This window comes from Delphinapterus leucas, chromosome 13, assembly GCF_059928025.1.
Source record: "Delphinapterus leucas isolate spDelLeu-1000000601 "Yukka" chromosome 13, BTC_Dleu_Yukka2, whole genome shotgun sequence".
Classification (NCBI taxonomy): Eukaryota; Metazoa; Chordata; class Mammalia; order Artiodactyla; family Monodontidae; genus Delphinapterus; species Delphinapterus leucas.
The window spans coordinates 73,797,534-73,815,896 of record NC_143141.1 but is presented as its reverse complement, the minus strand read 5'-3'; the positions used below and the strand labels follow the sequence as shown (position 1 = coordinate 73,815,896).

The following is an 18,363-nucleotide window of genomic DNA, read 5'->3' as shown; positions in this document are numbered from 1 at the left end:
AAGTGACCTGGTCAAAGTCACAGTGCTAATAGATGGCAGAGACATGACATGACATGCTGTCTACCCCACTCCCCTGCCCCGTACTGTCCATTCCAGGACACAGCTTCCCAGCCAGCAAAGACCGGGGTAGGGGTGTACAGCACGGGCAGCCTCTAGCCTCGCTCCAGGGCAAACACCCAGCCTGAAAACACGTGTTTTGCAGAGACACCTCACAAAGCTCCCTTCTGCTCCCTCTAACTTCCCTCCACCCACCCCTCCCCGCAGCCAACAGGCTGTGGCCGGGCCCTGCAGAGGCAGGCAAGTTACATCACCCCAACCCACGTGGACCTCCCTCTCCTGCTCTCTCATCGCTCACAGTCACCTCCACCTGTGACAAACTGTCTCTGCTACAAGCATGTCCTTTAACGGTTTTCCCTCTAACTTCCCTCGTCCAATTTCTGCCAGATTTATTTAGGAAATGTTTCCATTTACCACCTTAGCCCTTCTGAGGGAAACCACTTCTACCAGAGCACCAAATAAAGTGCTATTGTTGAATGAACGACTCCCTGGTTCGGTCCTCTAGCTTTGCTGTTTTATGGAATTACTAGGATAACAAGAAAAAAATTGCTATTTTTCTGTGGAAAAAGCAAACAGAGTTCCCAACAGCCAATATGAAAACCCGTTAAAACACAAGCTGTACCTGTACTTTAAAGGCAGGTTGTGCGGAGCGGGAAGCGGTGACTAAGGTGATGATGTCACCCCAGGGCAGACTAGGCAGCAGGCAGTTCAGAGAAGAGCCCGGATCAGGAGCCACTCTGCTTCTCATGGGAGTGGGAATGGGGCGGCAGGGCTGCCCTGGCCCCAGCCCTCCTGGTGCTGGCCCACTGTTTATAAGCTGCCTTCCTGTCTATAAGCAGGAGGGCTCCTCAGATGGTGTCGGGGCTGCTTTGCAGCTGTTTGGGGACACTCACCCCAGGCACCCTGGGAACATATTCCCCTGTGAACTCTGTAAAATGTGTATCTTTGCGTCAGGATGACAATTTCTCTTTTGTTAATACATCTAAGTGACAACAGTTGATCTATTTTGCCCCTCACTTTGAATCAACTGATATAAACTGAAATGGGCTCACACCACAGCCCCTCTGTCACCCGCAGCTGCTACTCTCTCTCCCTGTGATGCCCAGTGACTCTTTGAAAATCCAAACCAAAGCAACTCAAAGGTCCTGTGTTATTTCAGTCCCTGATATTTTGGATTATTGGAGTTTTGAAACCCCCAACTTCCTATTCTGCTCTTCCCCCTGTATCCTGGGAACATCGGCCCACCCCCAGCAGCCTGCCCTTGACTGCTAAGGGCCCAGCCAGCCAGCCATGATTCATCATCACCCAGGCGTTCACTGAGCACCTACTGTTGGCCAGACGTCTGGGCACTACACCTTATCCATACTTTCCCTTGGGCCCAAGGAGAGAAGCAGGAAGGAGAGAAACTGGTGCTTGTTAGACATTTACTGCGTATCAGGTGCTATGTAAGTCACGTGGACGTAAGTTGTCCCGTTTATCCTTTAAATCAACCCGAGCAGCAGATGTTGTTAAGTCCATTGTATAGATGAAGAAAACCAAGGGGCAGAAAGCTTTTATAACTTCACCAAGTAAGAGGAAGAACAAGAATGTGATCTCAGGTCTGCCTGACCCTCAGACCTGAGCTCTTTGCATAGAGTGTGTTCCAGGAAGACGCTGGATCAAAATGAAAACAAACCAAAAAAAATGCACACAGATATGTCAAGCTCCTGGGTCACCACAGGGGTCCAGGCTGAGAGCCAAGAGCATGCTTATGGCTGGTGCTAATGCGGCTCAAAGACGACCAAGAGGAAGGGTAAAAAGTGTCCTGCGAATCCCGGCATTTGAGGGGGTGTGACAGGATGGGCTGATGCTGGCTCACAGGAGCCACTGGGAGTTCTGCAGCCCCCGCCACACGGCACATCTGGGGAAGTGCTCACACAATACCCTCATGGAGGATGGAGGACACGGACTGGACGACACACACAAGTGCCTACTGAAAAACCGCGTGCAAAATGACATTTATGCATCTATGTCAACTTGGAGAGTGGTCTCTAGCGATGCGTCACAGGGCTCTATCTTTTATCACTGACTTGGGTTAAGGATATCTAACAGCCCAGTTTCTTATTTTGTGCCCCGCCCCCAATGAGACGTCAATGTTTTTCCGTGCTGCTACATAGTCAATATAATTATCATTTTAATGGTTGCAGAGTTCAGATTCCCAGAGTGGACGGCCCTATCTATCTCATGCCTCCAAGGAGAACCTGGAAATCTAAACAGGAAAATAATTTTTAAAAAATAAGGAAAGTTATACATGAGGATGTTTATTGAAAAAGTATTTATAGCATCAAAAAATATATATCCAAACCTGGAAACAATGTTAATGGCCTGCAATGAGGGGATGGTTTAGTAAATCAGAACTCAATGCAATTATGCAACCATTAAAATGATGCCAACACAGACCACATAGCAACACGAAGAAACACTTAGGCCTAATGGAGAAAGAGCACAAAATAAAATCATATCTGTTTGTCTGCAGTGATGTAAAATAAAGTGTGCTTGGGGGAAAAGTGGCAAAAGAAAATATAAAAATGACAACTTCTGTTAGGATGGTTGGGTGCTAAGGAATTCATTTTTAGAAAATGTATTTTAATGTCAACATATGATTTTAACAATAAACAAAAAGTAAATTAAAAAAGAACGTAAGTTCCAGAGACAATTTGCTAAGCAAGTAAACAAGCTTTTCCTCCTAAGAGGTTGGAAGCAAGAGCTTTGCTTCTCTTTTCTGCTTTGCTTTCTATGGGGCAAGGGCTGGACTCCAGGCAGATCTACACTCTTGTCTCCCAGACCCAGAGAGCAGTGGGCTGCTCTTCTCAAGGCCCGGCAGGGAATGCTCCTGAGAATGGAAGTTCGGTGGAAGGAGGCCCCAGGTCATCTCATGGTCTCTGCCTGTCCCTTTCCAGATACATCCCAAAATATGCAGCCGTAGGTTGGTAACTAGCAAGTAGTGAGCAATTTTCGTTTTTCCTGATAATTGTACCAGGTTTGAAGAGCATTGTCGGCTCTCTCGCGCTGCCGTCCTACCCTCTTTGTTGGTATGCCTGGGAAAGCACCGTGGTCCCCGGCCTCCCTTTCCGCCTGCTGGTTCTGAGGCCTCTCTAAGCAGGATGGCATCTGAGGACGGAGGCGGAGCCACTTCGGTCCCCTCTCCCAGGTGAGTCTCCCTATCCTGGGAGGCCCTTTGCCCGGGAGAACAGCAGCAGAAGCATCTGGCCAGGCAGGGCACGGCTTGTGCAACGCAGGAGCTGGCCCCTGACCCAGAGCTGCCCCGCCAGCTGTTTTGCTGACTACCCTCCTGGAGGGGGGCTGCTTGAGTCCTGGGGGTACTCGTGGGGCGGGACAAGGGAGAGGCTGTGGATCCAGAGCAGCCGGGGGGCAGGATGAAGGTGGTGCCTCCAGCCATCTCCGAAGAGAACCTGACGTTCTACTTTTCTGCTGCCTGAGAAGTGGCGTCTGGGTCACGGCAGCTGCTTCAGTTCCCCTCAGCGCTGGGTCAGCCTGCTGGGAGCGCTTCCTCTGGCATTTGGCCTCAGGGAGAAAGAGGGAGGTGGGTGACTCCTCTCACAGAGCCTGGCCGGGGCTCAGAATGCAGAGACTTTCAGCCGATGGAAGGACACTGTCTCTGCGTCAACTTCCTGGGCAAGCGGCCCACCCACAGCTGAAGCCTGGTCCCCCGGCACTTCATCCCAGGATGAGCCTAGTCTTGTTTCCAAGAGTGCGATCTGTTTAGGAATTTTAGCCCCAGGGTCACTTTTCCCTCGCACCTTAGGGTTACCCTCGGAGCCCATCTAATTCCTCCTTCACCCTCCAGCAGATTCGTAAAGAGGGTTACGTCCTCCCGAGTCTTTCTTCAAGGGAAACACCCCCATTTCTTAGCCACCTACCCAGTGGTGTGGCTTTGGGTCCCTCCACCAGCCTGGTGGCTATCCAGGGACACTGCTCCCGTCCATCTAAACCCTGGTGTGAGGTTGATGCTCGTGTTTAAAGACTCCCCATGTTGGTGGGAATGTAAAGTGGTGCAGTCACTATGGAGAACAGTACAGAGGTTCCTCAAAAAACTAAAAATAGAACTACCATATGAACCAGCAATGCCACTCAGCAATCCCAGTTGACAATAGCCAAGACATGGAAGTAACCTAAATGTTGACAGATGAATGCATAAAGATGTGGGGTGTATATATGTATATATATATATAAAGGAATACTACTTAGCCATAAAAAAGACTGAATTAAAGCCATTTGCAGCAACACAGGTGGACCTAGAGATTATCATGCTAAATGAAGTTAAGTCAGAAAGAGAAAGACAAATACCATATGGTATCACTTATATGTGGGATCTAAAATTCAAGACACACGAACATATCTGTGAAACAGAAACAGACTCACACACATAGAGAACTGACCTGTGATTGTCAAGGGATGGAGGTGGGAGAGGGAGGGGCTGGGAGTTTGGGGTTAGCAGATGCAAACTCTTATATATAGGATGGATAAACAACAAGGTCTTCCTGTATTGCAGAGGGAACTATATTCAATATCCTGTAATACACCATAATGGAAAAGAATACGAACAAGAATATATATATACACACACATACATATGCATAACTGAATCACTTTGCTGTACAGCAGAAACTAACACAACACTGTAAATCAACTCTACATTAATTAAAAATTAAAGAAAGAAAAGACTCAGAGGGGTCCCACCACTCAGAGGGGCACAGACGCTCCCTGCCTCCAGGTGCTATTCCTCTCTGAAGCTGCCTGAAATCCCATCCACCTGCCTGTTGCATTTTAGCATTTTCACAGCCATCTTCTCACGCAGGCTGCATAAAACCCTCCGAGGTAGGCAGGGCTGCTGTCGTTAGGTCCATTTTTCACGTGGGGAAAACTGAGGTCACACAGAAAAGGAAAACTCCAGTCCAGGACTTTGAACAACAAGCCTGATGTGCCTGGGAGACTTGAGGGGCTGCATCCTGGGGGCCTCATCCAGTGCCCAGCACACAGAAGGGGCCTGTGTTCTGTTAGGGGTTGAGGCCAGAGCTAAGAAGAGGGGAAACTCCCTCGCAGGGCCTTCTGTGGCTGGGCCTGCAAGGGGCCCGACCTGGCCTTCTGCCTGGGTGAATGGGTCCAGCTGTGCGGAGCCGTGCTGGCCTAGAGCTCCAGGCAGGCGGCACCAGCCCTCCCCCACACCCGTGCCGCTGGGAAGCAGAGGCAGCAGGGGCCCAAGGCCTGCAGGGGGTTGAAAATCCTGGGAACAGAGCCCCAGCCAGCCCAGCCAGCACCTCATTAGGAGGCCCGAAGCGGGGTGGGGGCACTTCAGGAACAATGTTGTTTATTTTTCTATTTTTAAACAAGCCTGAGGTCTCTGGGGCCACAAATGAAGTTATCAGAAAAGACATGAGTGGAATAAAGCCTCAAGCCAGCAGGCTGAGAAGGGCCCTGGGGACCAGGACTCTTGAAAAGCTGAGATGGGGTTTGTTTATCTTGTGCTCTGAGAGCGCAGGACTGGGACCAAGGTGCTGGACAAGCATGTCCCCAAGCCCACTGCAGCCTGTTCCCTCTGGGCCACTGGGGAATTCGGGTGTGAGCTCTACTTTCAAAATGATCCCGTCAGTGTCACCTGCTGTGGGGAGGGAGGAGGCACCACCTCTGGAAGGAACCCCGGGTTCACTTCTCACCTCAGCCACGTGAATGCCTTTCCCAGTGGGCAGAGCCCAGCGGAGCCGGTCGGTGCACTCGGGGCACCTGGTCCCTGCCCGGCCACTGCTGGCTCTGCCACCAACAGGCCCTCCACCTGCCACGGCCTCTGCTTTCTCCTCCAGCAACGCGCTGGTCAACCTCGCCTTGACTCCCAGGTAGCGCGCACAGGGACAGCGATGGGATGGTGTATGTACCTGGAGAGGGCCGGGCACGCGTCTCAGCGGATCCCGATGCCCTAAAAGGGGGCTCGTCCTTCCCATCTCAAAGGTTAGGAAGTCGAGGCTCTGAGGAGTTGAGTGACTCGCCCTGAAGCCTTCAGACTCAGGCCCGCCTTGTTCTGGAGTTCACTCTCCCTCCACGGGGCAACTGCCTCGCCAGTGCTCTTAGGAGATTTGAAATTTGGGAGAAACATGGATCATCGACAGAATGAATTAAAGGCCTAGGTGGGTGTGGCTGGATGAGAAATACCTCTCAGAAGAGATGTGATAAGAAGCAAAGCGAGTAGGACTTGAGGTCAACCATCCTGGTTTGATTCTGCTTCGAACTGCAGACAGTCACCATAGCTACCTCCCAGGGTCAGCGACAAGGTCCAATAAGATGCGACATGTGAGGCGGTAGGGGGTGGTCAAGCTCCGTACAAATGAACATCAAACGCTCTCCAGTTCCGCTCCCCGCCCCTTGCCCCCTGCCACAATGTGAAACATGGGTCGAGCAAATTGCACCCAGGCAAGCAGGGAGAGGGCTACACATTGCCTCCTTCTAGAGGTACGAACCAGAGGCCTCTGCAAGTACAGAATCATCCATTGGGGTGCACTGGGGGAAGGGCTGCCCTTGGCCATCCCACAGGCTCCCTCCAGCCCCATGGCCCCCAGTTTAGGGGCACTCCTGTGACTTGCCCTGGAGTCTAGATGGAAAGTTGAGGCCAAGGAGGAGGGAGTTGGCCCACGGCCAGTCAGCCAGAGGAGGGAAAAGCTAAAACCAGCACGCAGGGCTCTCCCCTACCGTCCAGGCTTTCCTAACTACCTGCGAGGGATCCGTTTGGAAGGTGAGGAAACTGAGGCCCTGAGAAGAGCAGTGACGCGCCCAAGGCTGCTGGTGTCTGTGCTGCAGCCAAGGCTGGAGGCCAGATCCCATCGGTCTGCCGCTGGCTGCTCAGGCCGGAGCAGAGACTGCGGCCTACATCACTGAGCTTTTTCTGAAACGAACCACTTCTTAATTCTTTGGCTGAATGTCTAAATAAGGATTTTTGCCAATTCTGAGCCCTGCTAACTGATGAAGTTGTCAGAAAAAGATCTAATGATGCTTGAAAATGCGGGGAGTGAGCCAGCTGCCAGATTGCCCTCCCACCTCTGACTCCGCATCAGGGAATTAGGACCCTCCCTCTCGGGGTGCAGCGGGGGGCGGGGGGGGGGCAGTGAGTGCTGGAGGTTGAGACTCCACTGCCTTTCATCAACTGTGTGACCCCTTTGATCCTCTGCTTGCGGGCTGTAAGTGAGGATAACTTTGAGGATTAAATGAGATGATGTGTGTGCGAGGCCACAGCACAGATTTCAGGGCAGGCTGGGCTGGCAAGGGGTGGGGCAGGGAGGCTGCTGTCTTAACTCTGCTGAATGGACAGAGGTGGCCCTGCCCACAGCCCTGGGTGGGTGAGAGCTGCAGTGGCCAGCTCCATGTGGGGAGGCCCCAGGTCACCCCCAGTATTTATCTTGGGAGGGAGGGCTGGGAGAGCCAGCCGATGAGATGAAAGGCTCAGAGTGGCCTCAGGCCCTGTGAGTGGGGGTGGGCCTGGGGTGGGAGCCTGGGAGGCTGGGCTGGGGTGCTTGGCAGGCCAGGCCCGGCCCTTTGTTCTCTCTCCTTTCTCAGTGGAACATTTGTTCACGCGGGAGTCCGGGCACTAGGGGTGGGGCCTGGCTTGGGGACTAGGGAATCCGACAATTCCCAGGCCTGCCTCAGGAGCCTGAGAGGCTGGGCTGTGGGAGGTGCCCTCCCGAAACGAGTTGGACCTAAGTGCAAACCTCCCTAGTACACGAGGCACACATGTGTCATCTGCTACCCAAGGGTGGGCTCGGCAGGTCACCCAGCCAGAGATGGGAAAGCCATTCCCCCCTCAATCACCAACTGTCCAGCCCGCCAGCTCCTCCCCATGCTCCTTCCTCCCCCTGCTACATGTACACACATGTAGACATACATACACACACCCACATGTGTTGCCTGCTTGGAAACCTTGATTTCATCCTCCCTAGTAGATGAAGAAGTATGGGGAACAAACAGGTCTTGGATACAAATGCATTTTTCCAATTGTGGGACTGTGGATAGAGCTTTTAACTTAGACTCGGCTTCCTCGCCTGTAGTGTAGGGAGGTACGCCGTGCTTCACAGACGTGGTGAGAAGCAAACAAGGCAGAGTATGAACAGGACTTGTAACCAAGAGGCACTCGGCTAATGGCAGTGGACGTTTGGGGCTGGAAAGTAGAATTGCTATAACCATCCAATCTGCTTCTTTGTTTTTTCAGCAAGCCAGGGAGAATATCTACGGGGGAGGGAGGGGTTCAGGGCAGTGGCCTAAATACAGCATGAGGATTATCACTGGGTCCAGCTGTCCTGGCTTGGGCCGTGGGTGAGCAACACAGCCCCACCCGCTCCTGGCCTGCTGCCTTCCCTCCTTGTCCAGTTCTCTGCTCTCTGGCTGAATGTGGTACACTCGGAGGACAGCCCTGAGCTCATGGGAGCCAAGAGGTGAATGTTAGGGGCAGGCAGGCCAGCTCCTCATAGGGATCAAACCTCAGTCGGAGCTTCCCGAGGATGTGGTGGGAGTTCAGAACGTGCCGCATGGAAATAGCCTGGCTGGAGCGGGAGGCGTGGGTTCCAACCTTGGCGCAGGCTCTGATGGGCCCTTGACCTTGAACAGTCATGTCCCATCTGTGGGCCTTAGATTTTTCATCTGTCGAGGCGGCCATGAAAAGGCTCTGACAAAGCTGATCCACAACTGCACTAGGAAGACCCCCAGAGTCAGTCACTGCCATCCCTCCGCCCCAACCGCTTCTCAGATGGACAGGTGGATTCCAATTCTTCCTGGGTGTGCCATCACCCATGGAAGAAGAGAACCCAAAGGCCTTTCGGACCCCTTCCAGCCAGGGACTCCGCCAGACGGAGCAGGATGGTCATTTATAATAACAGAGTTTTCACTGGACCAATTGCTTACCCCCTTTGACCCTCTGCTTCCCCAGCTGTCAAGGCAGATAATGACTCAGCCAGCCGAGGGCTGCCGGGAGAGTTGAGTGCAGCGCCCAAGTGCTGAGCCCTGACCCTGGCCCAGCCACAGGACAGTACTAGGAAGGTCCTTCCCCGGCCCCTGGGGAGGGGTGCTGTGCCCAGACTTGCCTGACTGCCCCAGAAGCCGCTCAGCATCCTAAGAAGTTGGGAGGGGCACCAACAGCATGACCAAGGTGTCTTGGGCTGGGTCTCTCTGGGAGGGACTGTGCCCACCGTGTAGCCTTTGTGAGCCTATCTGGGCCCCAGCATTGGGCACTGGAGTCGAGAATCTGAGCTCTGCAAAGCCCCCAAGGTTTGCGATTCTCCTGTTTGTTCTTATCCCTGAATTTGCTGAGAAAAGGCCTTCTAAGCCCCCAAGACCTCACTCCATATACAACATATAGTAAATGCCTAATAACTACTCCTGGGGTGAATGGATAAGGACCGGGTGTGGGAAGCCCTATTCATCAGACTCCAAAAAATGTCTCTTCTCCGTGGGAATTGCCCTCTGATAATCAACACGACAAAGAGTGACCTTTCCCAGGGGTCCGTGCGGAGGGAGGGGGCTCCCCGAGCAGCCTGGCTGGGCTGCAGGGCGGTGTGGGGACGGGAGGGGAGAGCAGGGAGCAAGGCTCTGAGGATACCAGCCAAGCGGAGCATCTGGGAGGTCGGACGTGGAGAGCTCTCCAGGAGAAAAGTTTGGGGGCAGCTGCTGTCTGCGTGGAAGATTCTGAGACCCTCAAGATCCCAGCAGCAATGAGGAGTGGGTGTTTTGGAAACATTTTTGAAACGTATTACTGAACATCAGGAAATCAGGTGTCAATCCTGGATAAAGATAGCAGGTTGAACCCTTGCATCTCTTTTCATTCCCTTCCAATACCCACTAAAATTATAGTAAAGCAGTCTTTAGAGGCGTGACCCACAAAGACAGAGAGGACACAGGGGAACAGCAGCGGTTACTCAGTGATTCCTCCCCAGCTGAGCTCCAGGATCCTGACAGCCAGAACTTTCCTCCTGTTCTTGACTGTCCTCAAGAAATGGTCCCTTCAGTTCACCCTTCAGGGAAGCTCCCAGTCGATGAACCCCACCCAGAGACTGGAGTTCTGAAACAGCTTTTTAGCAACCACCTCCCACTCTTAATTATGAGCAGACAGTTACCAAGTACCCAAGGAAGGCTTCTGACATGAGAGATGGTGACCCAAACAAGCTAGTGGAAAAAAGCACCTTGGATTACAAATCAGAGAAGACATTACATCCAGTAAAAATGAGAGCATACTATTAAAAGAAAGAGAAATAAACAGAGAATAAAAATGAGCCCTTGGAAACGAAAATCATGATGGCAGAAGTGAAAAACTAAATTGGACATGAAGATAAAGTTGAGGAAAACTCCCAGGAGAAAGAGCAAAGGGAGGAAGATGAAATATACACGAGAAGAGACGGGAGTGAGTTTATTGCAAGCTATTCTAAGTAGCCTATAGGCAGGCCTCCGAAAGGCCCAGAAAAACTGGGGATGGATGGAAACCACACTGGAGCTGAAACCTTAGGAGCCATACCTGGAACGTCTCCTGACACCTCGGACGGGTTCCCAAGCCTCTCAGTGCTTTTACAGAGTTGATGCTGGGATAAAACGTAGTAGGCACCAGGCTGTGTACAGACCACCTGCCTGCAGGAACCCCAGAAAGGGAGGTGGGAAGAGGCCGGAGGTGCGCGGTGGCCCTGTTCAGTGTGGGAGCTTCCACCAGACCCCCTGTGAGACCCCAGTACCTTCCCCCCAGGTCTTGCTGCTGGCTGTCCTGGTCCCAGAAACTAGAAACCCAAGCGGGTCACACCATGCCACTCCTCATTCATGTTTACAGAAAGCAAGATCATTATTTACAAGAACAGAAACACTGAGCTAATTCACTTCTAAATACACCAAACAGAGCGGCAGACAAAAAGAAAACAGAAACTTCTCGGTAAAAAGGGGCAGTGCGTCCTGGCCCAGCAGGGCCTTCCTGTGGTCAGGCTTTTCCGCTAGCCTCTGCTGCCCAGGCCGCTGTTGCCTTGCCCTCCGCTGACAGACAGACGCTTCCCAATATTAACCAACCTACTTTTTCCACGAGTGGATCCAAGTTAAGAAAACAGAACTTTCTTCCCAGATCACTCAGGACCCTGAGCCAAGTAATACCAGTACCCAGAGCTCCCTGGGGCCCCGTTCTCAATGCTTTTCCAGAGATGTGTTCTGGGCAGGGTGAGTCACCCAGCTCCCGTCCTTGGGGCCGCAGAGGACACGGGGACACTTGGGGCCCCACCTCCCATCAACCCTCTCCTTGCTCCTTTTGGGAAGTCAGCTTTCTGCTTCGACCGAGATAGGAAAGGCACAGACGGAAACTTAATTCCTGGATCTAAAACCCCAAATGCTAGTCTGAGGACCAGGCATGATCAGGGACAAAGTAACAGAGGGAGAAAAATAAGAACAAAAGGGGATGTGTGTGGAAAGAACTGTTATTGCTTCTGGGATTAGATCCTTCTTACGTTTTTGTTCTAAAATGAACATCTTTTAAAAATGAAATGATGATTGTGGAGACATGTTTTAAGTCCTTACTTGCAAAATTGGAAAGTTGGCATTTCTAGCTAGTCCTTCCTCAAAATAATAATTTTTTGAGTGGGGGGGTGGTGGATTTTATCGGACTATGAAGTCCAAAGTCTGGGACACACTGTGGTAGATGACACAAAGGAGAGTAAGACCAAGCTCCAGGGTAGAATCAGAACCTCAGACCCGGAGGGTGAGGAGGGCACCAGTGCACGCAGTCCAGTCTCCTCTGATACCTAGGTGTGTGCTAGAACACCCCAGCTGAATGCTTGGCCAGCCTCCCGCTTGGTGCCCGTCAGGGACAGGGAGCTCATTCCCTCTGCATGCAGCTCTGATGATTAAAAAGTGCTTCCTTCTACTGTGGAGAAACCTACGTCCTTGGACCCATGCCTATGCCTGGGAGCACCTAGAGCCAGGCCTTTCACTTGCAGGAAAACAGCTCCACGCTGCACCCCTCCCTCCTAGTCTTTTGCTGGGGTCTATTTGCTTCCCCCTCACCCTCAATCATTCCTTTTGTGAAGTGACTTGCTTGAGATCACTTGCCTAGCAAGTGAGTTCAAAGCCAGCTCTTCCGGTCCTGGCCCTATGCCCTGTCCCCTAGTTCTCTAGATGTGGCAAAGGCTCCGTGTCCTCAATTCATGAGATGGTACTGGTTGTTCAGAACCAGTTGGAAAAGCAACAAAGAAACTAAAAAGGGGAAGAAAAAAAAAAGCAACAAGCAAAAAAGTCAGTGTGATCCCAATAAACACTTATATATCCACATTAAAAAAAAAGTGTGGAAAGAAATAAGGCAAGATGATCATGACAGTCATACCCTGAGGTAGGCTACGTGATGATTTTTACCATATTTTTGCTTCTCTGTCTGTGTTTTCCAGTTTTTCTGCAACGATGTGGTTTTTATTTGTAGGATAGAATAAACTAATGATCGTTTAGAAGGATGAAATAAGAAATGTAAAATTACTCTCGTCCCAAGACCCCGTCTCAGTCCCCAGCCACTGTCCAGTGAACAAACTCCTGGGGCTCTAGGGCTCCAGAGATGACCCAGATTGTGGCCTCGCCCTGGGGCGGTGGTCCGCCCACAGCCCCTCACACATCACAGCACTTTACAGTAGCCTGACATTTCTGCTGCATCGGCCCCCAGCCCTTGTCTGCCAGGTGATGAGCCCGCGGCCAAGCAGACCCCAGACCACCCGGGGTTGTTGCCCAAGTGCCCATCTGCCCCTCCTCCATTCTTCTCCAGCCTTGGCAGCCCCACCCCAGACCCCAAGAAGAGGGAGAGGAAGGCGAGCAAAATGGAGGCTGCAGAGGACCATGGCTCATCCCTGCAAGGTCTGTTACACAGCGCAGGGTGTGCATGTTATTTTACAGACCGGAGATTAAACTTAGAGGGGAGATGTGTCATCCGTGGAGTGTGATGGAGCTGGGCCCGGACCCAGCCCTCTGACCTAGTCCAGTGATTTCTCCTCTGGGACTCAGATCAGAGCCCCCAAGCGTGACTAGGGTGTGCTGGGTCCATCCAGAGCGCTGGGGCCACTGGTCATGCAGCACCCTCTGTACCAGCCCTCTAGGGCGGGTCTTTGCCAGCTGCTCCCCAAGGCGCCTGGCAGCCCCAGACACATGTCAGCACTGAGCCAAGCCCTGACTGGAAGTGCAGGCCCGGCCGTGGGGTCAGAGTCCTGCCTGACTTCCAGGCTCTGCCGTGTCATGTGGCCCTGGGTAAGCTGTTTCCCTCTTGGGGATTCAGTTTTCCGATGGATAAAACCAGAGTGGAGAACACTGGAAAGTGGCTAGACTGGTGGTTTCTAAGTTTCCTTCCAAGCTTAGCATTCAGATATTCTGGGACTGAACAGTGATACCAACCGCCTGCCCAGGGAGGGGAGGGCAGAAGCTCCCCATTCAGCCTTGCCTCTCAGTCTAGGTCTGGGAGAAGTCCCCCGCCTTGTGTTTGAGTGTTTGCGGGTGTGAGGGTGTGCAGGGCTGTGTGTGTGAGGAGGGGGTCCCTGGAGGACAGGCTCCCCATTTTGCATCTGGGATAGACACGTTCTCCAATGATGTCACCTTTTTGAGGATTCTGCTCCCAGCTCCCCCAGAGATCCCACACCCCTTCTGGTTCCCTCGTCTTCTCAGTTCCAGCCTCTACTGCAAGTCCCGGGCTATGTGTTCCTTCTCGGTCTTTGCCCTAGAACAGGTCTGTCACTTCGGAGGGGCCGCCCCTCCCCCGCCCACCATCTCTCCCTCAGAACCCCTCCTGCCACCCCGCCCCCGGCCCTCTTTAAAGAGGCACCCACAGCTCTCTGAACCTGTCTTGCTCCAGACAGAAATGAAGATGGGCTCTCATTGCACAATGACACCTTCAAACCATTATTCTGCCAAGATCCGAATGAAAAATCAGGAAGCCTGACACTGCTGTGATTTGTTAAGCTGGCATTGCCTCTCTATGCTTTGCACAAAGTTTAATTAAAATCTCAGGATTGATTGGGGAGCCCTTTTATCGTGCACCTCTGGGCTCTTCCAGGCACCCTGGGGGAAGGGCAGGGTCTTTTCACAACAGGGACAAAAGCTCAAGGACGGTCCCTAAAAGATTGGCAGCTCGTGCAAACACAGCCTGTTGGAGTGCACAGGGCCTCAGGGAGCACATGGAATCTGAGCCGGCCCACCACTCCACCCATTTCACAGGTGAGGACACTGAGGCCAGTGCTTTCCGCGCCTCAGCAGATCCCAGGGAGGCCGCCCCCACCCCCTCCACCCCACCCCGTGAACTCACCCTCAGAGCTGGCAGGGAGCTGACCTGGTCCATGGTCAAGGTGGCCTCCTTGTAGTACTTCCCGTGGGGACAGAGCTTCAGGAAGGAGTCGTGGATGCTAAGAAGAGAGGCGTGGTGGGCTGGGAGTGGGGACCAGCAGGTCCCCTCTCCCACGGGCTCTCTTTGGAGGAAGGGGACTCAGAATTAACTGACACAGAGAAAACAGTTATAGATCATTCCACCCTTCCAGAAACATCCCTGGTGCTCCAGTGTGCCCAGCGCACCGTGGTGGATGCAAAGATACACCAGGCTCGAGGAAAGGTATGTGAATGTGTGCTCTGTAGCCTGAACAACCTGCAAGTGCACCGGAAGGGACTTCTGTCCTCTCTCGCTCCAGCCCCTCATTTACGATGGAGAAACCAGCAGGGCCTTGGGGATGTCAGCATGCCACCCCAGGCCATCTGTCCAGCCCCACCCTCAACTCAGCTCAGAGAAAAGAGGTCGCTCGGTCGGTGTGGCCGAGCCAGGATTAGAACCCAGCTGCCTGCAGCCAGCAAATCACACAGCCACCCGAGGCCAGTGCGCTGATTCCAGACTGTGGGACTGAACAACTGTCCCCATCGATCCAATAATCAATGTCTGTCTGCAGGCCTCCTCACCGCTCCAAGGGATTTTGTTTACAAGGCACAGGCAGGTAGAGGGGGAAATGGCTGTGTGATCACAAAGAGGAAGCAGGCAGGAGAGAACTCTGCCCCCGGCCAGGAGGGGAAGCCCTCATCCTGTGGCCCCCACCCCAGTCCACATTCTGGAGAATGAACTCTGTCAGCCTTGTATGGGGCCCCAACTGTCGCCAGAGACTTTACACCGACAAGTTGGGGAGAGAGCCAAGAAGTGGGGTGTGAAATGGGGGAGGAGAGACAGTCTCCAGGAGAGTATGGGTGGGAGGAGGGACACTGAAGGACAGCAAGGAGGAGAGGAAAGCCATCGCCCCTGGAGGGTCCAGTGGCCTACAAGGGGAAGGGGCGCTGGCAGTGGTCTGCCCCAGTCCAAAGGAGCATTTGATCACTGTCATTGTTAGAATTGCTGTTGTGGGGTGATAAAAAGCAGACTGACTTTCAGTACATTATATTAATTTTTAAGACTTCTCTGAGGCCAGGCACCTGTATGGCCGTTGCCCAGGGTGGGCTACTCCCGCCGTCCCCCACCCTGGTCCTCCACTGGGAGTGACTGCTGCACGCTGCCAGCTCGCATGGACGTTTTTCGTGGAACCTGCAGAACAATCTTGAAAGGTAGGGACCATTATCTCACTTTTACAAACGAGGAAACTGAGGCTCAAGGAGGTAAACTAACTGGCCTTGTCTAAGGTCACACAGGGGTAAGCGTGAAGCCAGAGCTGCAGACGCCAAAGCTCCTTCCCCAGGAGCCCAGAGAGGGAGGTCTCAGAAGGACTGCAGGGGGAAAAGAAGGAACCTCCGCTGCCGTTACCACCCCCCTTCTTGTGTCCCAAGCTCTGTGTGCTGAGTGCATCCAAGCATATTAGCTCATTGAATCTTCCCAGCAACCCTGCGTGAGAGGTATAGGGGCGATCATTTCCGTAGATGCGTAAACCGGGGCTCAGAGAGTTGAAGGGGTCTGCCCAAGGTCATGCAGCTTGGAAGAGGTAGAGTGGGGTCTGAACCCTAAGCCAGGCTCTTTGGGCTGTACTGCCCACCTCTAAAGGATCCACCTCCCACCCAGGTGAAAGACTCTCAGGCCCAACCCCCCACCCTGAAGAGCCTTCTGGGTTAGGGGGTGCTGTGAGAGGGCCCTGCCCAGACTTCGTGCCTTCTCAGGCTGCCAAGTGGGTGGGCTGCCCGCAGATGAATCGTGGCTGCGCCTCGGCTGCCACAAAATGTTCTGCTCCTCCAAATATGGATCAGCTAGCTCTAAATGGAGCTCTGAATTAATCACTAATAGACTCAAAAGTCAAAGCCATTTGAAAAACTCACACATCCCGCCTGCCAGAAAACAAGCAACCCAAGCTGCATCTCCGGCCACACCTGGCCAGACAAGGGGAGGGGCTGTCCGCGGGCTCTGCGGGACTTGGACCTGCCGTGTCCACTCTGGGCCTCCGTTTGCCCTCTGTCCAATGAGTCTCAGTCACCCCCCTCCATCCTCCAGTGCAGGCACTCTGGGCCCCTCTCTGGCATCCTGTCCAAATCCTTGCCTCTGAGGCCCTCCAATTTAGCCTTTTTCTACTGGGTCCCACATTACAATCATGTGAGGAGCTTGTGAAAGTATCCGTACTCAGCTCTAGAGATTCTCATTCAAGGCTAGCATGGGGCCCAGGCCCCTATAGGTTCTACATGCTTCTGTATTTGTATTATACAGGTAGCACTGAGAACCTGGCTCCAGCGAAAGCCTCCAATTCCACACCTTCCACCCCAGCCTGGGCTCCCCGACCTGGGCTTCACTCCCATCCCATGGGGTCAATTGTTCTTTGCCCCATGGAACGGCCTGCAGGTATTTTATAAATGGCCCTATCTTTAGCTTGAAAAATGTGGCTTTTAGTCCTATGATCTGCTACTTCCAAGCTGTGTGACTTTGGGCGAATCACTTCATTTCTCTGAGCCAGTTTCCTCATTTGCAAAAAGGAAGTGATAATACCATGAAAATAACAGCTACCACAGTCTCAGCGCCGATCCCTGTGCCAGGCACTGCTCTAACTCCTGACGCAGATTTGATCATCTTATTGTCCTAGTAACAATCATGTGAGGTTGATACATATGACACTTTTTGTGAGTGTGGAAACTGAGGCTCCCTGAGGGTAAGAAACTCGCTCAAGATCACACGGCAAGTAAATGGCAAAGCTGAGCCTCGAACTCCAGGCTTTGGCTTCCAGGAAGCGAGCGTGTAACCACTCTGCCTGCTGACCTCCTGGTGCTCCAGGAGGACCAGGGGCTAATGGCCAGGACGGGGCCTGGAGACTGAAAATTTGGGGGACCTCAAGGTTGCTAAGTGGATAGAGGGGCCTTATGGCCAGGTCAGCCTGAGCAGGAGCTAGGGGCAAGGCTTCAGGCTCCCACGTCAGATCCACCCCGAGCCCTAGATCGTGTCAGGAGCCATCCCTGAGTGATACAGCATAATCCAAATTGCTCAAACTGAGTTGGGTTGACCCAGGCCCAGCCACAGAGGTCTAAAGGAAGCCACACGTGCCCTTTTTGAGTCAGGTCCCAGACCCGGGGTCTAGAGCCACAGCTGAAGATGAGGGCCCTGGAGGGCCAGTGCATGGAGCCCAAAGAGACATCTGGAAGACAGGAGTTTCTAGGGCAGCAAATTTAACCAGAAGTCATAGAAGGCTGACCTGAAAGCTGAGGATGAAGGGGACCCAGCTCTTTTCAGAGAGCAACGGGATGTGAAAGGAGATTCCCACAGGCTAGAAATTTAGGGTGGACAGACCCCTTCTTGGAGAGCTGAGCCAAGGCAGCCCTGGACGGGGAAGAAGCTGTGACATGTGGTCTGCCTCTCCCATTATGTGTCGTCTGCAGATCCAGTGACCAGGTCTTTAGGCCCTATGCAAGCCACAGGTGGGAAAGCATTTAGACAAGGGCAGAGGCACTCTCCTGCAAAGATTACCTCTGTTTATCAGTCTCTTGGTCACTTTTTTTCAACTGGCTAACTCCATCCAAGTGTAGTCAACCAATCCACGTTCCTTTGTCACGTTTGTAGGAAAATCACAGCACGTTGTCAGAGGTGACGTCGAAAAATTGCTCAAAAGTGATCGGAGCTTAGTCAGGCTCAACTTGGCCGTGGCAGCCCATGACGGCTGCTTTCTCCCCTGAGCATCACGTACCATCTGCTCCCTGAGCCACGGCAAGTGCTGCTGGGCACCCATATCGAAGCTGCCCCTTCACGTTACAGACAGTGCGTCCACACTAACGCTAATGTAGTCAGTGCCCAGGTCCCCTCCGAGGAGCTGACCTAAGATCAGCGCGTGCGCGCGCGCGCGTGTGTGTCCCGTTCCT

The 18,363-nt window shown here is 52.9% G+C and overlaps 1 protein-coding gene across 2 annotated transcripts in view; it reads right to left on the bottom strand.

Moving 5' to 3' along the window:
* The window catches only part of CIB4 (calcium and integrin binding family member 4), a 68,825-nt gene that overhangs the window by 23,828 nt on the left and 26,634 nt on the right, over positions 1-18,363 (bottom strand). For both annotated transcript variants that reach the window (XM_089923381.1, XM_089923380.1), the window contains one exon: positions 14,381-14,477. In XM_089923381.1, the coding sequence (XP_089779507.1) occupies positions 14,381-14,477 (97 nt within the window). The remainder of the gene's footprint in view (positions 1-14,380; positions 14,478-18,363) is intronic.